Source organism: Lepidochelys kempii, chromosome 10, assembly GCF_965140265.1.
Source record: "Lepidochelys kempii isolate rLepKem1 chromosome 10, rLepKem1.hap2, whole genome shotgun sequence".
Lineage (NCBI taxonomy): Eukaryota > Metazoa > Chordata > Testudines > Cheloniidae > Lepidochelys > Lepidochelys kempii.
Window position 1 is genome coordinate 76,312,191 of NC_133265.1, and position 27,912 is coordinate 76,340,102.

The 27,912-nt window shown below is 42.3% G+C and overlaps 1 protein-coding gene across 6 annotated transcripts in view; it reads right to left on the minus strand.

Annotated features, from left to right (window-relative positions):
* Positions 1–27,912, minus strand: part of IGF1R (insulin like growth factor 1 receptor) — a 308,206-nt gene that overhangs the window by 244,006 nt on the left and 36,288 nt on the right. For 5 of the 6 annotated variants that reach the window (XM_073304258.1, XM_073304254.1, XM_073304257.1 and 2 more), the window contains one exon: positions 24,822–25,367. The exons of the other annotated variant lie outside the window; for it this stretch is intronic. In XM_073304258.1, the coding sequence (XP_073160359.1) occupies positions 24,822–25,367 (546 nt within the window). The remainder of the gene's footprint in view (positions 1–24,821; positions 25,368–27,912) is intronic. 6 annotated transcript variants of the gene reach the window in all.

The following is a 27,912-nucleotide window of genomic DNA, read 5'->3' on the forward strand; positions in this document are numbered from 1 at the left end:
GTTACTCAAGTTGGCCTGATTTTGCTGAAGTATAATTTGCGTTGCTCTACTCCACTAACCAACCCTGAAAAATAAACATTTTAATGGTATTTTCAAAGTTTATGGGGTAAATTCTCCCATGGCCAAGCTTCACTCAGCACAACACAAGGGAAGAGCCATCAGAGACTAGTTGCAGCTCTGGATCCTGCACCATCTAGTCCCAGAATAAGGTGGATCAGTCACAGGTGAAGAGAGAATTCAGTACATATGGATTAGTCAACACAGGAGTGTCAATCAACGTGAGAATAGCAACATTATTACCTCCTCCTTGCTAGACCAGTGGTTCTCAAACTTTTGTATTGGTGACCCCTTTCACACAGGAAACCACCACCCCCGTTATAATTAAAAACACTTTTTATTTTTAACACTATTTAAATGCTGTCAGCAAAGCAGGCTTTGGGGGTGGAGACTGACACCTTGTGACCCCCCCACGTAATAACCTCGCAACCCCCTCCAGGTCACAACCCCCAGTTTGAGAAAACTCTGCGCTGTATACACCAAATCAGTTCTGTTTGCCTCCCAGGAGCTGATGTAAACAAATCCAAATAAGCAGAAAAGCAGAAGTGTTTTCGCACACCACACTGATCAGAATTCTGCTGGCCACATGGATTTGTTGCATGGTCTAAATCAGGCTCTGTCTGAAAGTAAACGAAGAGATGAGGATCAGACAGAAGATATTAATCCAGGCAAAAGCAACAGTCATTACCACCATGAAAACCCAGAAATGGAGAAAGAGGAAATAGACTGCTTAGTGATCCATCCAGCTCACACAGAAAAGGACCTTTAGAAACGAAGCATTACAAATTATGACTTAGGTCTCTGAAAATAATTTTGCTTCTGCAAAAGTAACCTAACTGAGTCCATCTCTTCCTGTCAGTGCATACAGAGGATTCCTTGCGGGATTTATCTGAAAACACAAACTTCAGAATTAAAAGGTTACTGCGCCCTTTTTTCCTTCTTCTAGTTTCAACAAGTGAAATGCTTACTATACACAAACTTTGGCCAATTACTAACTATGACAAGTGAGCAAATGAGTGAAGAAAACAAAATCCTGCCAGCTTCTCTGCGTTCTGGCCTCCTCTGTGGGGGGAAAAAAAAAGGCTGCTTTATCTTAAAATCAATAGTCACTGAAGCTTCACCTGAGAAAGAGCAAGGGCAACAACTTGCACAAAAGTCAATGTCCCTGTGGTATCAAGTTGACAAAACATCATCTATGGTTAAACCAGGAGACGGGAAGTCTTTCGATTCCTGGATTCTCCTCCAAGCTCTACCATGGACCTAAACAAGTCATTTATTGCTTCTGTGCCTCAGTTTCCCATTACACAGATGAGGATTTACAGTAGTCTGAGTCTTAAACTAACCACCTATACAGTTAAATGATGAAAAACCTAGCAGGTCACCCAATCCAGTGCTGGCTTGTACCCTACAGTGCATTTATTGATGTTAACCAGCCTAGTTTTAAATGCACCAAGCATTTCAGTTTCCCCCTATTCCCCAGGGAGATTATTCCATAGCCAAATACATCTCCAGAATCATTTATTATCTGTTTCACTTCATTTCAAACTACATTCTCCCTTTCCAGTTTCTGCCCTTAATACTTGTAAAATCCTTTGATATTCTCTGAACAATGGCCTTATACAAGTACCAAGTATTATCCTCAGCAGCACACAAGAACTCTCCCACTCTTCCATTTTCTCCTACCCGGCACTCAAACTTGAACTTTACAACTAGCAAACCAGTTATCCTCTGTCTCACAATACCAAGGGAGAATGCCCCAGTCTGAAGACCTCTCTTCTGTTGACCAATAACCAAAGGTTTGATTTATTATACCAGAGGTGGCCAAACCGTGGCTCTTTTACGGTTGAAGTGCGACTTGCTGAGCCCCTCCTCCCCCCCACCCTCCACCCCCACACACACTCATTCCACCTACCAGACTGGGTCAGGGGAGCTCGGGACCTCTGCCTTGCAGCGGGGTGGTGGAATAGGGGCTTCTGCCCAGCGAGGACAGGGAACTAGGGGCCTCCCGAGATGCTGAAGCCCCGACTCCCAGCAGGTGTGCCCTGCTCTCGAACTTCTGAAGATTGTTATATGCAGCTTGGCGGGTCAGTAAGTTTGGCCACCCCAGTGTTATGCCAAAATAGCTTTGGGTTCTTCTAGGCTCTAGAGAATAACCATTCTGCCTTGAGAATCTCCTTGTTGGTATTTCATAACTTCCTTGATACCTGGAGTCAAATTAAGAGCCACCTATGCCTGGATGCAGAGATCCAAATTCCTGAGCAGAAAGGGTTAAACAAAAGCAATGGTTCTTGCTGCTCTTATTGAAAATGTAAACAGATACCACAATAAGAAAGTTAATACTTAATATTGAGCCCTACATGATAATTAACTGGTGTACCTAATGCACCAGCCCTGCTGATTTCATTTAAATCAATTAATGCCTTTCCTGGGCCGTCTGTCTGAAGTGGCATCTCTGGTCATCCACATCAGAACAGTCACAGACACGGATACTGTAGGACTACAGCAGGGCTGATGACACATTTAACTCTCAAGGAGCATCTGTAAATGAACCAAACCAAGCAGCACGCAATGCAGTACAAACAAGCTCCTCTTAGCTTTTGTCGACATAGAATCTGGTCATTTCTCCCACTCCAGGACATATGCTCTCTTCTGGAGGACTGCCATGCTTGTACACTCAGTACGAATGCATCTTTGCCTAGTCCAGGTCAGTTAACAGGAGATCCATGGCTTTTAGGCCACTCTGTATAATAACTTGCGAATTCAAGTGGGAAATCTCAGTTCAACTTCCAGTGATGACTTTTTAACACGTCTATTCCATTTTGGACCGGGGGGGTGGAGGGGGGGCGTGAATACGTACTTTAAATGTCCAAGAAAAACTTGAGGAGAGTTCACTCTCCTGCTCCCCCAAAAAACCCTCACTTTAAAAAAAAAAAAAAAAACAGATAATTTACTCCACCTCGGAGAGCATTCAATTCCAAATTCACTTTGCTTGTATGGTGGAGGGGTTCTACAGACGATATCAAACAAGTCAGTTTCCAATTCATAATCAATTCATGAATGAATTACAAAACCCCCAGAGACTTCCCTTATTATCAACCTTTCAGGACAGTCAGAGTTCAGTTCCTACAATGTTTCATTCATGCTGCTAAATTGACAATATTAACCTCTCTTGCTGAGATGCATTAAAAAAAAAATCTGGCTTCCCAGAGCAAATATAATTAGTTTACATTAGTTACTTCACCAGCAGCAGTGACAGAGCAAAGCAAAATAACAGGATATGGATTAATATAATCAGAATATTATCTAAATGGAATACTTTCCTTCCTTCATGCCAAGCCCCATGCACCCTGTCTTCCTGCATCTATCTGCTCATCCACCTAAACAACAGCGAAAACCAAGATATTATTTCACATATCTTCTTTTCTTCTTGCCTCCCAGCTGATAAACCATCTAAAAAAAAAATTTTTTGGGGGGGCGGGGGAACGACTAAGGAAGAGAGGGAGGGAGATCTGTATTTTCCTGCAGGCTCTAAGTACACAACTGAGAGATTTAAACCTCCTTCGCTTTCTGTGCAGTATTTACTCTCTAAGCCATACCTTCTAAGGAACACCAGCATACCCCTTTATATTGGGGTATTTCCCATATGAACCGCACCAATGGAGTTTAGCACAATAAAGTAACACCTCACATGCCATCAGTCTGCTGTATTAAAGCCTCACAGGGGGTGCATATTAATATAAATGTGCAAGTAAATCTGAAATTCAAAACGAAAGCATCGCTCATTTCTCTCTCTAGGTATTTCTATTACCTTCATAAGTGCCTCAAACATGAATGGTTTCATCACCACAACACTCATGGTTGAGTAACAACCCTATTCTACAGAGGGGGAACTGAGGCACAGAGATTAAGTGACTGTCTCATAAATGAAGTGTGGGAGAGAGCCATAAACTGAGCCAAATCCAACATGTTCAGCACCAAAACCATTGCATCAGCTGCCAATAGTATGTTCTGCAACTCAGTATACCAGCCTGCGTGGACCAGTATCATGTTCCCTCAAAATCTAAGCATAAGGTCCCTTCCAACTCTGATATTCTATGATTCTATGATTTCTTAAAGCCAACTGTATCTTCTTGTTGCTTGTGAAGAAGTAGTGAAGTTAGTTTTCAATCCCAAAATTATCTCTGTAGTTGGGAGAAATTTACCCATATGCAGAGAATCTGCACAAAGCGCTCTGTACCCAGTGGGCTCGTACACTGACCACAGGGCTTAAGATCAGCTGAGACATCCATTCTGGTTCTAAATAGATCAGCAGGAAGAGCAAAAGGGGAAAGAGCGGAGGACTCACGGCTGCTTATTCCAGCCCATAGGAAGCAGCAGAAGTGCTTACTGCCTGACCCACAGGTTGGGGCAGAGAATCTATGGTCATGCGGTCCACAAACAAAGCTTAATTAATTATTCATGGTGATGGAGTGAGCAGCTCAGAACAGGAAAATTTGTGAAGACTGCTCCACACTGGATCATGATCTCTCAATGCTTCCAAGGTAGACCAACAACATTCAGACACGGGTTAAAGGACTTGTATCACATTCCACCAGGAAGTCAACATTGGTTCCAATGGGAGCTCAATGAGGCCAAACTTAGTAGTTAACTAGCCATTTTTAAAAATAGTCAGCTACAATAATTGAAGACTCCTGCTTTGCAGCTTTAAACTGGTATACTAGGACCCGTCCAACTCGCACTGAAGCAAGATCAGGTTTAAGTACTGTGACAGGGTCGGACCAGATGGCTATAGGAGAGTAATAGGAGGCAGATAGATTAGCCCCAGGCTAAGTAGGTCCCTTTTCTCTGGGTAAGGTAACAGGGAAGGTTCCAGAACAATCAGGAACCTTCTGGAAACAATTAAGACAGGCTGATTAGAACGCCTGCAGCCAATCAAGAAGCTTCTAGAATCAATTAAGGCAGGCTAATCAGGGCACCTGGGTTTTAAAAAGGAGCTCACTTCAATTTGTGGTGTGCGTGTGAGGAGCTGGGAGCAAGAGGCACTAGGAGCTGAGAGTGAGAACGCGGACTGTTGGAGGACTGAGGTGTACAACCATCATCAGACACCAGGAGGAAGGTCCTGTGGTGAGGATAAAGAAGGTGTTGGGAGGAGGCCATGGGGAAGTAGCCCAGGGAGTTGTCGCTGTCGCACAGCTGCTCCAGGAGACACTCTAGACGGCTGCATTCCACAGGGCCCTGGGCTGGAACCCGGAGTAGAGGGCGGGCCCGGGTTCCCCCCAAATCCTCCCAAATCCTGGTCGGACACAGGAGTCGTCGACCTGGACTGTGAATTCAGAAAAACGGCCAAGCTGAGGGCTGCCGTGAAGCTCCAAGGAGAGCAAGACCTACCAAGGCAGAACAGGAACTTTGTCACAGTACCTGGATTCACTGAAGAGGGCATCAGTAGCTCCACTCTAATAGGTGAAGTTGGAGTTACTCCTAGAAATCATAAAGCCCTATTTTGGGTGGGTAGCCCTAAGATTTAATCATGTGGAAGCTGGGTATATGAACAGTCGTGTCATGTGCATATTTTGGTCCCCTTCAAAATAAATTTTAAAGCAAAAAAAAAAAAAAACTGATTTACACACAAATTTGGTTCAAGTTTGTTTATTTTTTCATTTTTGTTTTTGCAATATCACCCAGTGTTTGCACTTGAAGGTGACTGAAGAAAACATTCTGGCCTCGGTTTTAAAAAGTAAGTAGCGCTTTGGGCATCTAACTCTAGATTTTCAGAGGGCCGGTGCTCAGAACATTTTAAAAAATCAGGAGCCTTTATGGTATCTCAAAGATAGGCATCTAGAAAACACGAGTCACTGAAAATCCAGGCCTTTGTCTTTTTTCTTTTTTTTTTTTAAATCACCATCTGGATTCAGGAAGATCTGAGCCTACAGCCTATGGCAAATTCATACCTCATTGTCATCATGCAGTAAGCCATCAGTGTCATAACATAAGGATCCTACTGTGATGTCAGATAAAAATGACCAAATGGCTTCAAAGGAAGCAATGCTATTATGGCAAGAGGATGAGGAAAACCACTGCAAGTTAAGGTTAATGGCACAAGAGGTTTCAAAACCAAGTAGTGGTGCAATTAATCTTCACTTAATTCAACTTCGGCATCTAAGCATTACGTCAGGCAGTTCCCAAAGACATTGAGCAATGTTATAAAGTACTTCAGATAAACTGTTTATTTTGCCACTGCTGGCCTAGCGTGTGGCTGGAAACCATTTTACAAGGCATTTGTAAAGGAACACCCTGCGTGCATAGTATCACCAACGTTACTCTGTGTTATGGGGTCAGATACCGTCTATTGTACCTGGAAACTGTAGTGTGACATGAACAACAACTGCTTTGGAGGCTTAAATTCAATCAACTAAACAATAACGTTACGAGTTATGTCTCAGTTGGAACTTTATTTGAAGTAGGGTGAGGTTGTTTGTGTACCATTCTAGTTCAATGGGCTATCAAACATTTTACTGCTTGAAGCATCCTCCATTACGGTAGGGACTGTGTGGGCGCATGCACACAGAAGCATAAAGACACATATTTAATATAGCAGCAGAGACTCATTTCAGGGTAGTTTCTCCAATTGTCATTTTGGTCAGCTCCTGTCACTAGCTGAAGCATCAAGCAAAAGCCAGACATACAAACTAACTGTGCATCATCATCATTTCCACCTTCGGGTCAAAACTCTAAATAAAAACACAGAAGTATGCCGGAATGACCTATTTAAAAATTATCCAACCCTTCAGGAGTGAAGCATTCTGAACTATTCCTCACCCAGCCTGGATGAGTCCAAAAGCTCTGAACATACAGCAGTTGCAAATAAACCAAATGGCTGAATGATGTACATGTTCTACAATGCATGTTATAAAACAGAACATCTGCTCCAGTGACTCATGCATATTTCTATAGGATTGCTAATTCTTTTGCATGTTATATTAAAAATAGTGAAAAAACATGTCAGTACAGACCTTCCGAAGGAAATGGACGCAGAACACAAACTTTGGAAATGCCTGTGTCTTTGCCACAGGCAAGCCCCTCCAACGTATCTAAAAGCCACCTTGAACAGATGCTTCCCCCATACAACTAAAAGCAACTTGTCCCAGGAGTCACGGAGAGAAGACAGTGTCAGACAAACAGGTTTGCAGATATTACAAGTCAAATCTGTAGTCTTAAAGGAACAGATAAATCAGTGGCATTCAGAATGGCTTGCTAAACTACAGTGCATAGTCCTTGTCTAAGTGGTTCATTACTTGCTTCTGGGATGCCCCACTAACAGTCACATCTGCAGAGGAAGAAACCAAAAAAGACACCTTATGAATATTAACATCATATTTACCACATACTATATATAGCATTTTACACTGTGCAACACTGAAGCAAGCAAGCACTACCATCCCGTCAACATAATTAAACTGTCCCCAACACACGGCGGTAGCTATGTTGGATGGAAAGAGTCTCCCGCTGACACAGAAGTGCGGGTGTGGACAGTGCTGTCTGTGTACCAGTGGGGTGCTTTTTTTCACATCCCTGAGCGACACATTTTACCAATTAAAAAGTGCTAGTGTAGACATCACTTAAACCACCCATTCTCAACCCTGGGGGACCACAAGCAGGTTTCAGGCGCTCCGCCAACCAGGGCCAATGTTGGACTCACTGAGGCCCAGGGCAGAAAGCTGATGCACCACTGTGCAAGGCTGAAGCCCAAGGCCCTGAACCATGCCACCTGGGGCTGAAGCCGAAGCCTGAGCAACTTAGTTTTGTGCGGCCCCTGTGGCATGGAGCACCAGGCAACTGCCCTGCTTGCTACGCCCTAACGCCGGCCCTGGCTTTTATATTCAGGAAAAGCTGTGGTGTCCCTGATGTTCCAGATGCAACTAGTCAGAAGATTGCACCTCCTATCGTACACACCTGGCCACAGTGACCCACACACTTGTGAGTTCCACTCTAGAGCACTGCAATTCATTATATCTAGAAATAAAGCCACACTGCCCCGAAAGAACTCCAGCTGCTGACACAAGGCAGCGGGTCACCAGGAGATGCTCTGCACTCTGTGCTGGCTCCCCACAGTATACAGAGTACAGTTCAAGGTCTCTGACCTGATATTTAACCCCTCCATAGTACTGGCCCCAAGAGATCCATGACCCATGGTAACCTCCCATGAAAGCTACATTCCACCAGAACAATGAAGTTGTCAGCCATCAGGGAAAGCTCTAAGGTGCAGGATATACAGCCTTTACGGGAGTCTGGACAATGAAACTAACCTTCACAAGAGCTAAGAATGACCAAAGACCTCATCACTTTCCCAATTAAATGCAAAACATTTCTTCACCTACCGGATACAACCATTCACTCACACAAGCCAAACAAAAGCCCTGTACACTTAAGTTATTTCTTCTGCAGGCTGGGGAGTAGGCGAGAAAGAGAGATGGTTATTATTTCTATATTTAAATACTTGGGAGGTACTGCGATACTGCACTACCTGGAAGATAGATAATTCTGTAGGTGCTACAGTACAATGAGATCCTGAGCTCCATCTGGCACAAGCAGACACATTCAAAATAGCAAAACAGAGGAGCTCAAAGGGAGCAATTATAAAAACAGCTTCCTACGTGTTAATTGTTTCCTGTGAGCCAGGTTTGTCAGTGCAGACAGCAATGTGGGGTGCTGCTGTATGCCAACCCAGGGCCTGGCAGACATTCATAGCAAAGATTTTTTTTTAAACCTTTGGAGCCTCACAGTGGGTGGGGTACAGTTATTCCCACAGTTTATTTCTGCCTCAAGCAAAACTGGTGCCATTCTGACTGCTCTCTCACAAAGAGTGGTGTCCACTGCAGGTTTGCCAAAGCATCCATTTTAACAAGGGCCCCAATCCTGCTGACTTCACTCTCACAAAGCTGCTGCTGAAAGGATTTGCTTCGGACAGCTCCACAGCCTCTGCCACTGCTCATGAGTTTGCCAAACAGAAGCAGACAGCGTGAAAGAGACGAGGCTCATGTCACTCTCAACATTAGGACTGTCTCAAGGAGCAGGGATGGGGGCTATACATTTATCAGATGCCTGTTCGGCAGAGGCCAACGTGAAAGATGGAGCTCCTAAAAAGTATTCAGAGCCAGCATCTTGTAGAAATCCAAGCTCCCTCCTCCTCCTCCCAGTAGCTAGAGGAATATAAGGAAAGCACAAGGAGCTGCCCCAGACATGCTGGAAGAAAACCCCCTCCATTTTGCTTCAGTCTTTAACAAGCGTCTCCCACGTTCTCCAAACCCTGCTTAAGGCTTCTATGTTTAAACTGGCATAGCACACATGGTTTCCAGCATCGCTGGGAACTTAGAAGAATAAATGAGGAGGATGACACTACAAAATGGCAGTGGCTACCATCCAGGCCCTTACTCGTGATGTATTCTGAATGCAGGCGGGCAGTAGCACACAGGTCAGGCTGACTAATCCATTAGCATAGCATCCGAAGCCAACATTTTTGATGCTCCAATAAACTGTTTACTGAACTACACTTCCAGTAAACAAATAACTTCTCTTGAAAAATTTGCACAAAGTCCCACACCACTTATGGTAACTAGTAAGTCAAGGGTTCTCTCGCCATGTTTTTCCCTAGGCCAGTTTCAGTTGTAAATATATTCAGTAGGTAGATTTGAAACACACACACACACACACACAGAGCGTGAAATACACAGATACTGAACCCAAGATGTCAGATCTGTCCAAGTGACACCTTACCAGAAGCCCAAAGCTCATAACACAATGAAGCAGGCTGAAACTGCTCTTTAATACTGAGCCACACCATATGCAGACTACTGTTCCCATCATGCAATGCTCCATACAGATTCAGGTAACCTTGCACTCTAATGAAAATAGAGAACTATATCCTGAGACCTGTAATCTCCACAAACTTCACTGGCCCTGCAAGTAGCATCTCTGTGCCAAACATTTTCACTGCATTTCCCAGCCTGCTGAGAATACCTATTTGTTAAGGCATAGGAGGGAGGGAGGGGGAAATCCTAGCCCTGAAAAAAAAAGATTTAAGAGACCAATTTTCTACTGGGATGATCACCGGTTTCAGAAAGCACTATGTTAAAGCAAACCTGGGAACCCTTTATGAATACCAGCAGGGTCCACATGAACCAACAAGTTAGTGCTCGTTAGCAATCACACCCTGGTAGAGTGCATTACCCCACCATGTAGACAAGCTCTCAGGGTAACAACTGGCATTATGTGTTCACTTGCCTGTAGATTCTGCTTCTGCCACCCAATCCTTCTCCAGCTCTTAAAAGAGCTGGATGATCTTCTCCACATACAGACTTGTCTATGTGCCTTTACCCTGATTTGGATAAATGAACTCCAGGAATCGAAGGGAGCCCACTCCCCCTCTGTCCTCTGTGATGCTATCAAAGGCATCACTTGAAGCTATATGTGGTGAACAAAGTCCAGGTGGACACCTGTCCACGGGAAACTGGACATAGATCTGCAAGCTCATTTCACACAGTGCACAGAAGAGACACCCAGACAGTAACAACTTTCAGTGCCTAACAGCCAGACTCTGAGATGACAACCCCTGAATTCCTGTCAAATCCTACAATACACTTTAGAGAGTCCTACAAACCAGAATTTCAGACAGCACTGCATATTTTTGGCTTCAAGTCACAACTCCTCCATTCTGTGAGTTAACAGGTGAAGCAGAGAGCTTGTAACTAACCACTTTCAATCCCTCCAAGGGGAAAGCTATCCCGAAATAAAGGATACCACCAGCACCACCTCCAACGACAGAGTAACTCCTCAGTAATCAATACACAGTGTGTATGAGATAGGAGAGTAGCATGAAGACAGATTTTTGAAGGGGGGAAGGAGGAGGACCATTGAACAGCTGGCTTTATTTTGAAAAAAGCTATTAGATTTTCTTTTTAACCCTACAAATCAAACCATCTTTGGAGCATTTTCAAGTTACTTAAATCTTTCAGCTTACTGCACATCTCAGGAACGTGGCTATGGTAGATTTTTGGAGCACTTCAGAAATGAGTCGGATGAACTCTCAAGTCTTGCACACATCAACACACACCTGGGAACGAGAAAGCTATCAGAGACAAGTCTTCAGATTGACATGCTGACAGCCTTTAAGTGATATGAAAAAAGCAAAGGGAAAAAAAATTTTTAAACTTTGTGACTGCCACAAAAAATTTCAAACCACGGGAGAAGGAACTGATTTTTCTTCTTTTTTTTTTGGTACCTCAACACCCTCTCACCACACCCGTATCCTGACCTATTTGAACTATACTTAAAAGCTCAATCTGAGTGCTCAGTGATACATAACTTCCATTTTAGTGAAACAATCCATCTGCTCCATGTGACTCAGAGCCTGCTTTAAGAATGCAATACTGTTTAGGCCAACGGTTGCACCGCACAAAGTGTTTTGTTCACATGCATTCCTTTGGGATGACAGAGCCTATCCACGGGGCCCGTAACGGTTGGGGCCTGTGGTTTTTTTTCCCCCCTCATCCGCTCAGTGCTGCAGTGACTAAGCTGACAAAAATTCCTAGCCAATTATAAACCCACTTAAAGAGACAGGCAATCCCCCTGCAAACTTCTCCTGCCATCCTATACAAGAAGTTTCTATACACGGAAAAACATCTCTCAAGATCTGCACTTATATAAAAGGGATTTTCTGCACACTCAACACTTCAACGTGCTTATTAAGCTCCATCATTTCCCCAAACCACAACCTTTAGTCATTTTAAAGTTTATATCTGGTCACCCAACTGGTGGGAGGTGGGGAGAACAGGCAGTTTCTCATCTCAGTTACACCCATGAAAAACTGGAGTAAGTCCCAAGTGGAATGGAAATTAGAGGAATCTTGGAGACTGACAGAGTGCAATAGCTATAGCAGCACTTAATAAGAAGGGAAACATCTAAGTCTGCCCTTGAAAGACTGGGTGAACTGTATATTCTGCACTAAGAAAAAAACGAAAGGTCATTTCGCTTGGAACACAAGATGAAGATTTGCTCAGATTTGTGAGAAGAGGACAATGGCAGCTGAGCCACCTGAAAGCGTGGGCTGAACTTTAAGTGGAGACAAAGCAAAGGACTAAGAAGTCTCCTGAATCACAAACAGATTTTTACAAAGGCTCAAAGACCCGTACTACTCCAAATTTTAAAAAAACACAAATCTCTTGGTTAAGAATCATAAAGCCATGTTCCTGGATGCACCATAATTACTTTGTCAAGGGCTATACAAACCTAGTTAATCATTAGTCAAGGGGAGGCAGAATGAAGCTTTGGGGGCGGTAACTGTAAATTCACTCTGCCCAAGAAAATGAAGAAATAGGAAAGAAGACCATGCAGCCACCTCACATGCTTATAACCTCAAAGTGGGCAAACTATTTGCTGATTAATTTTTAGAGCTCCTTTGATAAAACTTGTAAATTTTTTCCAACACCGAAAACTAAAAGGGGAGTGGGAAAAATATTTTACTATTGCGCTGGGCTCTGGATTTGCTTCAATACAACATGCAACCCAACAACCTGTGTTAATGGACTATTATCAGACCATCTATCCATTACAAGTTAATTCTTGGAGCCCTACAAAGACTTAACAAGAAGGATGTGTCACTATTAGATGGAAGGCTAAAACAAAGGTTGTTTCATCACTGATCAACAACAAAAACCATTGCTCACTACATGAAAAAAGTTAATGAAAATGCACAAGGCCAAGGACAACTCATACCTAAATAACTGTACGTGGGGGGAAGTGAAACAAAGAAGGAAGGAAAGTAATTGCAGTTATTCAAGTCCCAGAAACCTCACATTCTATCCAGCTTAATTTATCAAAGTTGGCTTTTTTTTTTTTTTTAATTTGAGGTCACAAATGTTTTTAAGAGAATCACAGAAAATTCTCAGTAGGAGCTGCGCCTGTGCTGTCCCTGCGACATTTGCAAAACACAGCTTTCCTCTGGTTTTATACTTGACATTTCCCTGACATTTTCTCTGTAAACCCCCTTGGCCATTCCTCATTCCCGGTTCTTTTGCAAATTTACCATAAAATTAAAAAGACTTACACTGTAGGTTGCTAGCTTTCTAGTGCAATCGTCAATTCTATTATCAAACACTTGTCTGATATGTTTCCGATGAAGTGAGCTGTAGCTCACGAAAGCTTATGCTCTAATAAATGTTAGTCTCTAAGGTGCCACAAGTCCTCCTTTTGTCGGATATGTGTCAGTGAAGCCTGAAGTCCACGTTATGCAGATTAAATATCTATATACTTGAAGATCAGATATTCAGCTAATTCCACAGATTTGACATTGCACTAAGCTACACAAGAGGTAAGAAACCTCTCCAAACACTTGACGTATCCTCCTCAAGCTCTTCTAGCATGAAAGCAAGCTCTCGAGAACAAGAACTCGACAAGTACCACAAGTAAAACCAAGCATTAAATTTTTGGAAAATAACCAATGCTAGTCAGTCTCACATTATCAAGTAGATTTCTGAAGCACCAATCTCTTAAATCTCTTTGGAAACATTTTGGCAGTGTTGTAAAGCTTAAAAATATTTAATTTATGTATTAAACTTGGAAAGACAGATTGGCAACATTTCTAATTATTTATGTGGTGTCGTTTTTTGTTTGTTTGTTTCATTCACTCCTCAATAATCCTTTTATATTATCTGGTGCAAACACAGACATGGACTTTGTTGCCCTTTCATCAGCAAATGTCAGCGGCAGATGTACTAGGAATTAAAATATGTACAATTGCAAAACTGGGGATGAAAACCTGCCACAAAAACATCTGCAGTTTTCAATTATATTTTTATGGTAGCTTTTTGGAGAGGGGAGGTGGTTTGGTGTGGTGTGGGAGATGCTCAGAGAAAATTTGTGTTCCAGTGGCAATAAATAAATATAATAAAATAAAAATTTCCTGAGGAAAAGGCCTGAAATAATGAAGCACAGACATAATATTGATCTGGAGGATCCTGCTGTGTAACGACTAGCCCACTGGGACCAGGCTTCTATCACAGTGTGTTCTTTTTCACTGCATGTACAACCCGCTTTCACGTAAAGCAAGGAAAATCCCATTTACACTTTCTAGCCAGAGCATGTTTGTTGCAAGGTAAATTAACTGTAGAGCTGTCAATCCCATTTCTTCCTAATCAGAACTGTAATTTCTGTATCTCTCCAGATGCCAGAGTCTACACCTCTACCACTGGGAACAAACAGGCAAATACATTTAGCATTAATGTTTATAATTTGCACTACGCGACTTTCACTTGAAGCAGGGTTTATGTATTATTGTACATGTACTGTGTATTGTATTAATCTATTCTTTAAAAAAAAAAAGGTGGGGGGAGGGGGTAGAGATCTGGTTTTAAAAGAGGCTACCAAAAGGCATAAACACAGAGACTAACCGTAAGAAATTTTGAGTTCCATTCCCAGCTCTTTCACTCACTTGCCTATGTGGCCTTGCAGAAGTGACTTAACCTCTTTGTGCCGCAGTATATCTATCCATAAGATGAGGATAAACAAACACTTACCTCTTGGGGAGGGACAGGGATACTCAATCTGCCTATATAATGCATCCTTTGGAGATTTTTGATTTTAAAAGGAACAGAATAAACTAAATTTCTTAGATGGGGTTGATTCACTTCTTAACTCTGGTTTCTTCACTTTACAGTTTTATCTTTTATGCCAACAAAAGGGCCACTGATCCAAATAAAAAACGCATTTCTACTAAATTGTATACCTTTGTCGCACACTAACCTCCCCTGAAAAGCACTATTTATTATCCCACAGACTAGAAATTTCATCGCATGAAACTCCAACAAAATAACAGTCTTCTCTAAAACACTGCAATTATCCCTGTGCCAAAACAAACTCACAAGCCAAGAAGGATCTCGCACTGCCCACCGCTCACTAGGATACAAACAACATTTTTGGGAAGTTACAATACTCTTATCAGGTTATGGCATCTTGTTACAGCACAACAAAAAATAGTAAATTTAAGTTGGTTTAATTTTACCTATTTTCTCAGATGACAAATCACCACTACAGTAATTAACTACAGACTGTCCTGAATGGTTCTGCAGTCATTCCCACCTACTAATTAAATATGCTCTCACAGCCTTATAATAAAAATTCTGGGAAACCTTTGGCTAATGAGCATGCTTTTCAGGAGGGGAGGGAAAGTCATGAAGAAAATTCATTCAGAATAATTTAAACAACAACAAATGCTAACGAAATGCCTAAAGACACAGCTCCTTTCGGTTCAGATTTTGCAAGTTTTCCCCTATTTACTTGAAAAGTGACCCTGTTGCAGGGACACACCAACTGGGCCTTTTTGCAATTGGTTTTCTACCATCCTGCTCATTCATTTAATAAGTCAGCATCCTAATCAACCGAGTCCAGGTCCTCTGTAAAGGGTGGTTATTTTCAGGTTCAGAAAACAATCTTAATACGGCAGGATTGAACCTACATGTGCTAGATTCACAAATTACTTCAAATTGGATTTTCTTGTTAAAAACCAAGCTTTTTAAAACATGTTTTGCTGTTGCTGACATGGCTTGTTTCCACTGCATTCAGGGTCCCTAAAAAGCAAAAAACTTGAAAGAAAACATATGCAGTTGCCATTTATAATAAATCCAAATTATCTGATTCAGCATCTCCAGCTCCAAACAAGTCCTTCCCTCTCTGCTCATGGCTGCATAGTTCAAACATTCAATATTTCTAGAGGACAAAGAACACGCACTGAATATTCCTCGGAGAGCGGGAAGGCAGAAATGAGAGAGACACAGGAGATCCAGAGTAGCAGCCGTGTTAGTCTGTATTCACAAAAAGGAGTACTTGTGGCTCTAAGGTGCCAAAAGTACTCCTTTTCTTTTTACAGGAGATCCAGGCACCTGGTTCACTCCACCCACCCTGCTGAATCCACAGAGCTGGTGTCAACTGGTGATGTGTGCCCCTGAACTCCAGGAAGCTATGCTGAACAACACCAGCAGACTAGCAGGCCCTTCAAGAGTGTTTAAATCTTTTGGGCTCTGTGCAAACAGGAGCAGATTCCAACCATTTTCAAAAATGCATCATGTTATTTTCTTTGTACGTTCAGTGATTTTAATAGAAGTGATCTCCAGGCCACTTCCCCCTCCCCCCACCAACACAGTTAGGCTGATACAAAAAGCTCCATTTTCATTAAAAATATTTTGTCCTCAGCAGCCATCTGCTTAACTATCAGCTTCATAGGCCTCAACTGTTGCCACCTTCGCTTTCAACAGCATTCACTCTCACACACTGGGGCAAGAAGTTTTCCATGCTTGTCTTGTGCAGTGTTGTAGATACACTGATATGCCTACAAAAACACATTTTTTCATCTCAAGTCAGTCTTCACACCCAACTATATTACCACACGTAAAGAACTGTGGAGACAGCATACGTCCAAGTGAAGTCAGTAGATCTGCACTTGCTTATGCCAATGGCAAAGTTAGCTTCAGGGTCTCACTTACCGTGCAAACTTCAACAGACGCGCTGCAATGTTATTTGCAGAAGCAGGGCTCCTTTTTTGTTTTATAATCGGAAACAGTACATCCCTCTCACTTACCTACCATAATTTACTCTCTTACAAGGTCTTCCATAGCAATCTAGACACTCAGCTTTCATGTCTTCCCATTCCGCCTAGACAGCACATGGGATGGTTTTCAGCTAAGCCATTTCCCTTTAAGGACAGGTTAAAGGCTGGCCAACTGATAATAAAGAAAGCGCGAGTTGTTTGTGACAGCTAGACCCGAAGTTCCCCAACCGGGTCTAAGGTTGAGTTGTTGAGTCTTAACAATGGAGAACTCCAAATATTTGAGGGCTAAATTCTGCCCATGGTGGCACGGGCACAACTCCCACTGGTTTCAATGGGAATTCCACATACTTATCAGAGGGCAGGATCTAGCCAGAAGGTGTCTCCATATAAGGAGTTCTGCAAACCACATGGAAGGATCATGTATTCACTACATAACCTTGTGACGGAAGGGCACATCATTCGCCACCTCCCTTAAAGAGCTTCTGCTATTGCAAGCTGAGACATACAATGCCTAAACTGGTCTCTAATGATTTTTGGCACTTCCTTCCCATTGCATGGGAAAGCTTCCCTGCTTGGTTTTTTTTATAGCCCCAACAGAAAATATCTCAAATGTACTAGTTGAGTTTCTTCAGCAAACCACACACAGGGAGGAGACAGTGACTGAGGCGCACTAACCTTCCAAGTAGCTTTAAGAGTTGCATATTTTCAGTTTATGGAAATACATAAAGGTCAAGCAATTGAGACCATGAACCTCCATGTTGACTCCTCACCTAAAGGAGCATAAAGCCAAAGCATAAGGATTATTTGACAGATCTTAAACTGGAGTGCCTTGAGATTGAGAGTTGAGAGAGAACTGGTTAATTCGCAATGCTGGATTCCTGGGCTAGTATGCAGCTATCAAGATTCAAGCTATCAAGAGAACTGGAGTTTTGCAATTCATGATTCTCCAAGATTCAGTATTTTCTGGGCTTAACAGCAGACTAGAATGGCCACCTGATAAAACTTCCATACACTTAAGGTGCAAGTCATACTGCTGGTCATGTCTGCAGACTATCTGCATTGAGCAGTTATTCACTGTGTTCGAGTCCACAGAGTTTTGGTCATTTCTGCTGTAATAACAAGGGCCTTGGTGACAAGACGCGTGGCTGCTCCCAATGTACGTCATCTCACATGGTTGTAAAATGCCCATATATTAGCCTGGATACTTCAGAAGATGAAACCTGCCAGAGGGCATAAACGGAAATGAGCAAACAGAATGAAGTCCAGGAATGAAGCCTTGCATATCGCTAGTACCAGTGCTATGTTGCTGCTTCTCTTCTAGAAAGATGGTCTTGTGCTTAAAGGCACAAGACTGAGTGGGAGAAAAGAGATCCTGCAAGGTTTCTGTGTGAGCTAGGGCAAGTCACAAACACCCAGAGTCTCCGTTCTCAGTGTAAAACTGGACTGCCACTGAACCTACTTCTCAGGGGAGCCATGAGGCTAAATTAATTAACGCTCATAAAGCACATTGAGATCCGTCAATGGAAAGACACTATAAAAGTGAAATGTATGATCACAAGAGGTCTGCTAGGAAGCTATCAGCTGCTGTTTCACCTGGAAACAAAATGCTCAGATAGCTGACAAGAAGGCAGGAAGACTCCACCCGCCCTTCCATGGCGTCTCCACTGTGAAGGGTAAGGTGAAGAAAGTACGGTTTTCTACTGAAATCTCTCTTCTCCCAGGGACAAAATTGCATGCTTTATTGTTCTTCTGAGCCATGGAAGAAACAGCCACCTGATTCTCTAAGTTGATAAGATACAGAAGCTCTCTGGTGCAGTTTACCAGGGCCAGCCATTCTCTCTCACTGAACTGTTTAATGAAGCAAGTGTAGCAGGAAGTTTCTGTACCACTTGGATGTGTCTCAAATTAAGCAAGATCTGTTGCATTAGAAAAGCAATGTCTCCTGACAATGCTTGCTTTCCCGAGATCCTGTCTACAGCAGAGGTTAGTGGCAGGAGCCAAGCTCTGGATCCCTTGAGGCCTTTTAACACCTTATCCACCTTGACAGCTGGTGACAAAATGCCATGACGTGGCAGGGGGTGAGGAGTCATGAGTCATTTCAAATGGTGTTACAAAGGCAAGCTTTGTCCTGGCTGATTCATATGTCAATCCCATACACTCACTGCTGTCTACAGTGATCATGCAAAGAAGGGGGAAAAAAAAAATCTTCAGAACAAAGAACGTGCTCATAAGACATTGCCCCAAGTGCTTTTACCTCTGCACTTTGGAAGAAGTAATCAGGTGAGAAGGATGCCAAGAGCCTCCATATCCTCACCTAGATATCTTCTGCTTCAGTTAGTTTCCTCCTAAAAGCCCAATGCTAAAGCCCTCTAGACACACAAAGAATGCTGTCTTTGAGAGGCCCAGGGCTCACCATCATGGGGGTTTTCCCTGCTGGAGACAGAATATAAACCTTTTCACCCAGGGCATTCAGGACAACTGTCCATCTGCAGTTCTGGGCCTAGGAAGAAGTCACCTGAAATTCCAGTCCATGGGTTGCGTCTGCTAGATTCAATGATATATAACCAACATCTGGACTAGTACAAATGAGAAACATTGGTTTGCTTTGAACAAAACAGAATGACTTTACCTGATCTGAGCGCTGGAAAGTTTAACAACGCTTAACCTGCTTTCAGTGTTGGACAAATCATAAATGAACGTGGCGCTCCCTTGACAATGTCACCATTGCGTTTATATGATGCTATCCTTTACCATCTCCTGTAAATTTGCCGTTGTTTAACCCATCCCTCACAACAGCTGCTGGCAACAATCCAAACACTTCTATTCAGAAAGGCAACACCACTGTCTGTGATTCTGCTGCCAGGAGACGTGCATGCAGCACGCTAGCACCCTTCATCTCAGACCACAACTAAGTGTACAGAGAGACAAGACTAAGTCCAACGCTGCACAGTGTGAGAGCTGTAAAGGGAAGGAGCTAGGGCATTAAAAGTAGGAGTGTGCACTAGATAGACCAGCCAGGGGCTACAGAACTGACAAAGAAGTCACAGAAACTTTGCACTGAAGCTTTTAAAAAAAGTTGGACATTTTCTGCAGCTTACAGATCATCAAAATGTCAGTGTTACTCTGCCTCTTTAAAACACAGAACTGCTACCCGGTCTCCCTCCTCCCTCCACCATTGTTCCCATGCAAGTTATATCAAAGGAAGCAAAGGCCTGTTCCTTTGTTTGTGGCAAGAAAGAAGAGGAAACAGAAACTGACTTCTGCTCAATGACAAAATTAAACAGAAGCCAGCCTGCTGAAAGAACTAAACGTTCCCACACCACATTTACCCATTGATTTGATATCCTTTAATGGAAGCTCTAAATAAGGACAGAGGTACTTAATACATGCTCCCTACTATACAGCTAGAACCAACATAAAAGGGTAAGCAATTAAATGAATGTAAGACTATGTACAGCATTTCCATAGTTCAATTTAGCATTATTATGGTATGCAATGGGAATGTCAATGTTTGTCATCTTCATCCTACAAAAAATTACATAAAAAGAAGAATACGAACTCACCAGAAAAATATTGTAGCCCTCCTGCCTTTATTTGGAGAAAAAATGCAGGTTAAAGACTGAGGCCCAGGTTTTTAAACGGTATTTAGGTGTCTCTAGGCAGCACTGGAAGGTTAAGTAACACGGGAGCCTGAGTCTCATTTTTACAGGGAACTTAGGCACTTCAGAGCTCACTTTTCAAAAATGAGTATCAAGCCCCTAAGTCACTTAGGCCTTGCAGTGCTGAGCGGAGAAACACCTGAATAGCTTTAAAAACCTGGACCCTAGCTTCTTGTCTTTTTTACATCCTTTCTCCCCAGATTAGGAGTTCATTGCCAGTGTGCTCAAACAATCAAGTAGGATAAACAGGAAGCTCCCTTTTAAACAATCGAACATGTATACTTCCTTTGTTTTTCCTTCAGAAAGGACAGTGGTTCTCTTCTAGATGGATAGCTGGCAAATTTAGAGTCCTCTTTCTTGCAACCCCTGACATGTTACAATTAACAAAAACAACAACATGTTCCAAGTTTCTGGCTCTTTATTAATTAGAACTTTGGTTCACATACTTAGCTGTGGCATTTCCTTTTCTGCTCTCCACCCTAGCATCACTTCTCCCATTTCCACATGAGGACCTGAGCTTCAACAATTATTCTTACGATTCCTTTCTACTACCTCTTCACTGATTTGATCTCCTTGAGCCTTATGGTGATATTGTGACAATGTAAATATGGCACCATCTTTTTCAACAGATCTACCTCCGACGTGGATTCAGAGTCAGAACTTCTAACTTCAAGGAAAATACAGCCTTTCGTGCTCTGTTTCATCCTCTGGTTTGCACCTAGAAGCTAACACAGGCAAAAGGGAGTGAAATTAAAGAGATGGAGAGGGTCTCACTGAACTGAGTGACTAGGTGACAAAATGGCAGATGAAATTCAGTATTGGTAAGTGCAAAATAATGCACATTGGAAAAAACAATCCCAACTGTACATACAAAATGATGGGTTCTAATTTAGCTGCTCCCACTCATGAAAGATCTTGGAGCCACTGTGGATAGCTCCCTGAAAACATCCGCTCAATGTGCAGTGCCAGACAAAGAGCTAACAATGTTAGGAACCATTAGGAAAGGAATAGATAAAAATGAAAATATAATGTCACTATATAAATCCATGGTACATCCACACCTTGAATACTGCATGCAGGTCTGGTCACCCCATCTCAAAATATATAGCACTGGAATATGTACAGAGAAGGGCAACAAAAATTATTAGGTGGATGGAACAGCTTCCATGTGAGGAGAGATTAGAGACTGGGACTGTTCAACTAAGCAAAGAGATGACTAAGGGGGTGGGGTATGACAGAGGTCTATAAAATCATGCATGGGTGTGGAAAAGTGAATAAGGCAGTATTATTTACCCCTTCACATAACACAAGAACTAGGGTCACCCAATGAAATTAACAGGCAGCTTGTTTAAAACAAGCCAAAGGAAGGACTTCTTCACCCAAGGCACGATCAAGCTGTGGAACTTGTTGCCATGGGATGCTGTGAATGTCAAAAGCATACCGGGGTTCAAAAAATACATTTAATTTCCTGGAGGACAGGTCCATCAATGGCTATTAGCCAAGATGGTCAGGGATGAAACCACATGCTCCAAGTGTCCCTAAACCTCCGTCTGCCAGAAGCTGGGACTGGATAAGAGGGCACGGATCACTTGAAATTGCCCTGTTTTGTTCATTCCCTCTGAAGCATCTGGCACCAGCCACCACTGGAAAACATGATACCGGGCTAGATGGAGCATTGGTCTGACCCAGTATGGCCATTCTTACGTTCTTTTGAACGAGGTTTAAAACAAAACAAAAAATAAAACAAAACCACATTCCAAAGCCAGGAAAGGCAATGAGGTTGCACAGGAATCACCAAGGATATAATCTAAAGACAATTAAGTGGTTTCACTGAAGACGTAATTTGGCCATACAGAACCATTATTATTGGTGGTAATACATAAGAAGGAACAAACCAAGCCTGACTCCCTGATTCAGACTGAATTATGCAGACCTAACAGCTGGGGATTTTTATTTTATTTATTTAAATTAAACTAACTATTTTCTACAAAAAATACTGAAAGAAACAGAGCCCTACAATGCTATTTGTCAAGGGTTTTTATTTTTGAGGGGTGCGGGGAGTAGAACTGCACGGCAAGATGTCTAAATTCTCATCTGAGTGGAACTGTCAAGATATTCAAAATACTGAGGGATTCAGCTTCCCCAGTGGAGGTCCCAGCTTCAATGCTCTATAGGTTTTTCCAACTCTCTTTTGTACAGAAACTTCTCTCACATTCTGATATTGACCATCACTACTTTAACTCAAGCCAAGATTGCAGGTAAAAATTGGGGACTTCTCCTCCCAGTGATTATTGCCTGTAATTAAGTCCTACCGATAGGCTCAGCTCACAGCCTTCTTAAGTTTACAGGATAAACTCAAAAAGCCTACAGTACAATTGTGGTGATTTGAGTAAACTATGAGCTTGTTTGCCCTATTTGTAAAAGTGCAAAGAGACCGAGTTCTGCCATTTGTTTTTGTCTATACCTGCTATCAGAAGAGATAAACGGTGCCATAGCAGATAAGAACAAGACTGCAAACAGACACACAAGTACAACTTCATTGCAAGCCAGCATATCAATTCTCTCATTGACTATTTAAAACTTCTGACTATATTACAAACACTGACTTATTAACAGAAAAAAATTCCTTAACATAGATTAACTTCACTTAGTAGAAGATCATGGAGGGTGGGAGGGAAAGGAGACAAAAACATAATACCAAAAGAGATTCCAGTCTGTAGCCTGAGTCCTGCAAACACTTACAGATGTGTATAGTTTTACTCACATGAACAATCCCATTGAACTCACAACGGGACTCCTCATGCAAGTCAAGTTAAGCATACGTCTAAGGCACGGATGGGCAACCTTTGGCACACAGCCCGCCAGTGTAAGCCCCCTGGCGGGCTGGGCCGGTTTGTTTACCTGTCATGTCCGCAGGTTCGGCCAATCGCGGCCAGTGGGAGCTGCGATCAGCCGAACCTGCAGACACAGAAGGCAAACAAACCGGCCTGGCCCGCCAGGGGGCTTACCCTGGCGGGCCATGGGCCAAAGGTTGCCGATCCCTGGTCTAAGGGTACACTGCAGATGGAAGCAAGCCTGGGCAGACAGACTTGTGCTACCAAGGGCTTGTAAGATAAGCACAAAAAGAATAGCTGTGTGGACACTGGGGCACTGGTGGAGTCTGGGCTAGCCACTCGAGCTCAAGCCTACCCTGCCCCATGGGTCCAAACTCAGTGGGCTAGCCCACGCCTCCACTGGTGCTGCAACGAACAGACATTTTTAACACAGTAGCACAAGCCCACTCAACACAAGTCTCTCTATCAAGGTTGGGAGGCTCACTACCAGCTTCAGTATAGACATACACCATGTGTTTGCAGGAGAGCATCTTTGTTTACCTCCCCTCTAACGGCCCCACACAGAGTCCTTGTGGGCTTCAAGTAGGTTAAAATGGAACTTCTCTTTGTCTACTATTATGTACAGCTGTAAAACTGACCAACTGGACCCCACCGTTCCAGGAGCTCAGAAGCTTTCATCTTTTCACTGCCAGTGGAATGCATTCCACGCACAGCATTCCACTTGCAAGGATAACCGGGTCCCAAGACTGCTGAAAAAAATGTCTCCAGTTAGTCCATTTTATCATTATGCCACGGGGAGAAGTGTGAAAAGGGGTGGGGGCTGGGGGGCAGAAGCTTCCACAGACATTCAAAAGGATGGTGGATTGTAGTTCCTTTAACAACCGGGATTTAAAATACAACCTGAAGTGACCTCCTGTTGCTGTGGTCCATTCACCAGCAATAACCACACAGCTCTGTTTCACGACAGATTCGTCTTTCCTTGTGAGTACTGAGAATATTTCTCATACACCTGACTTCTGCATGACTAATTTTTAAATCATAAATTATGTACATAACTGATAATTACATAAAAATGAGAGCGCAACCTATGAAATAAATAGGCAGCTGGTTTAAAACAAACCAAAGAAAGGACTTCTTCACACAATGCACATTCAACCTTCGGAATTCGGCATGCTGTAGGATGGAAACTCCCTTATTGGCTGTTACTGAAGATTTTAATAAGTACAACTAGCCACCAGTCAATGTCACTATTGTGATGCTGCAAGTATGGAAACAGAAATCATGATACTATGGACTACTCCTGGCTCATCTAGAAGTGGTTCTGTCAATACAGAGCTACGGGGAAATAGATGCAATTTATTTTTCCCCTTCCCAGAGGAGATAGCTAAGGTGAGGTTTTGTTTGAAATGTTTGTCTAGTTATATATTACAGACCAAACATCTTTAAAGATAATTATACTAATTATTAATAGTACCGTACCAGCCATCTTTGATAATGACTGTACCCCTCAATAACAATAAAAAAATAAATCAGGAGGAATTCTCTCTCTTTAAAAAGTAGCTTTTTAAAAATAAGGGCTTATGAAGCCAAGGTTTTCCAACATTCCTATCAAGTGGATTTTACCAACAGGAATAGGTGTCTCAAATTATTTAAAGTAGAGAAAATTTCAACTCTTACTTTTCTGGCAGTGGTTGGTGGTCCAGCAGCGGTAGTTGTACTCATTGTTAATGGAGGTCTTCTCACACAATGGCTTCTCTTCCATCGTCCCTGGACACAAGTCCCCACACTCCTTTGGAGGTTTATTCCCAACTATGTAGTTGTTGGACACTGCATCTAGGATCAGAGACCAGTCTACTGTGGAGAGGTAACACAGGTCAGAGTTTTTTTCAATCCGGATGGCCCCTCGGGTGATGTTCCTCAGATTGTAAAGCCCAATTTCTTTGAGATTAGTCATCTCAAAGATAACCAGGGCATAGTTGTAGAAGAGGTTCCTCCCGCGAATAACCGTGAGGTTGGGAAAGAGATCACTGAGGCTCTCTAAGCCTGCCACACGGAACAGCAGCAAGTAGTCGGTGATAACTGTGAGCTTTGGGAAGCGGAAGCTGCGGTAGTCCTCTGCCTTGGAGATCAACAGAATCTGGAGGAAACCCTCAATTACCGTGCAGTTCTCTAAGCGCTTCAGCTCATGGATATCATTGCGAATGTCGACATTTGGCCCACAAACTGAAAACACAAGAGGAAAAAAAAACAAATCCTTAATCAACTTAAGACAAGTTTTTAAACTTTAAAACAAAATTAAGACAAATTAAATTGAAACAGCTCTGACTGAACATTTGGTCTGCCATAAAATTTTAACTCCACAATTAAACTGTAATTTTTAAAGAATAAGCACATAATTTGGGCCTATTATTGAATATACCACTTTCATTTTATCTCATTTAACTGATCAGTGTTAATATTACATGCAAAAGAAGAGCGCTAGAAGCACACATGTTCTGCAGTGGGTACAAAACTGATGCTTTCTTATGGCTGCTGCAAGCAAGCCTGGATTTTACCATGGAATAAAAACAGAATGCACAGTGCTTCAATTAATTCAACAAAACAGGTCATAACTTTTAGAGGTGATCTTTTAAGTGGTGATAGGCTGAGATTTCAGTCACACGATTCCCAGCGAGTTTAATGAGAGGACTACACCTAAAAAAATATATACATATATATAAAAATCTTTAACCCTTAGGTTACTAAATTAAAGCTGAGAAGAAACTAAAGCACTGGAGAACACAGTAATTTGGCTTCAACCCTCTAAATCCCCAAACCACTCAACACGAAAACCTAATCTACTTTCCCAGATTCTCACGCCAACTTGGCCCCCACACCAGAACATAAAAGATCAGCAACATTACAACTACACAGAATGCTACTCAGCACTTCCTGTTCTGCAAGCATTAGGAAAAGAAAGTGTTCTGACTTCTTTCTAATTCATAGAGTTCCTGTTCGCATGCACTCCAGTGAACCAAGTTTCACTAATTCTGGCACAAACCCACAGTGGAGTTCCTGAAGCCCTAAGAAAAACAGGATAAACAACAGACTTATTTACAAGAATACTTATTTGAGTCATAATGAGGAATTTCCCTTGAAAACACTAGATTGAACCCAATGTATTCTCATGAAGTCAGCTGTCAATAGGACATGAAAATCCAATATATGGGGAAACAGCTTCATAACCAACTTAAGTTGTCTGACTTTTCGCATCTGGAGAGAAAATGCACACAAAAGGAAAAAGAAGCTTGACAGAAAAAGCCCTCTATTATGTCAATGCCAATGCCACAATAATCACTCAAAATAGACTGGAACATACTTTTTTGAAAGATTGTATTAATAAATACAAGAATTACCTACATAAGCAGTTCTCTATAAATATAAAACAAAGATGCATGGTCTTCTCTAGGGAACAAGAAACCACCTAAAAACCACAAAGCGCAAGGATAAGAGCTCAAGAGTCAGTTGTTCTTGAACTCGCTGACAACACTGATCTTTGAGGTATTTGGTGGAAGAAATGAAATGGAAAAAGGATGCCCTAATATGGACAATACAAATCAGGCATTGTGAGCTAAAGGAAGAAAAATGACAGTTTGTTTAAAGCAAGCTTACCCGTGGATCTAGTTGGATGGGGAGACTGTGTGTCTTGTTTTATGCATATTGAACTTAATTACTTTACCACCAACTTTCTCTGAGAAGATTGTGTGGTCTAAACACAAGCACAGGAGCCAGTAACTCAAATTCTAATCATAGAATCATAGAATATCAGGATTGGAAAGGACCTCAGGAGGTCATCTAGTCCAACCCCCTGCTCAAAGCAGGACCAATCCCCAATTAAATCATCCCAGCCAGGGCTTGGTCAAGCCTGACCTTAAAAACTTCTAAGGAAGGACATTCTACCACCTCCCTAGGTAACGCATTCCAGTGTTTCACCACCCTCCTAGTGAAAAAGTTTTTCCTAATATCCAACCTAAATACCAACTGTCCAGAGCTTCACAAATTGCTTTAGCAACAGAAAGCAGTCTTGTTGTCTCAAAACACCTAGCTAAGACTATTACCGTAAGTTAACAAAGGATCTGAAACATGAACATGCTTAAACCATAGCAGCCTTAATATCCAACAAGAACTTAAAGGTAGTTAACATCCCAAGGGATCAGCTGGAGTTAGTGTATGCATTATAGACAAAGAGGAAAAATATAAACTTTACTCTTTGGGGAGTACAGGAAGATAGCAGGAGAGGATAGTCTGGTCAGAAACTGATGTTTCATGGGCAAATCATCATCTACTATCACTTCTGTACTACCCAGACACACAAACTGCAAAATTGCAAACTGAAGGCTGCAATGATTTTGAGGTGAATTACCACATTGGAGGCATACATAAGCAAGAAAACTTGTTCCATGAGCCTGTAAAAAAAAAAAAAAAAAAATCTAGGATACCAGTGAGAGACACTTGGACTTTTGGAGAACCAGCACGAGACAGGCACCTTCTATCTTACTACACGCTACTGTCTGACTAAAGCATAACTACGGGTCCTGCCAAGACCGAGTGCCATGGTATTAGCTGACGGAAGGAAACAGTGGGGAAGAGGAGGAGCAAAGGTTGATGAAGCTGGCATCACCCACATTCAGGAGCCAGACTACAAGAGTTAAAGAAATCCAATCCATAAAACCTGTGATAAAAGCTGTAAAGGGCGGGGAGAAATCTGTCAGAGGAATTCTAGGATGTC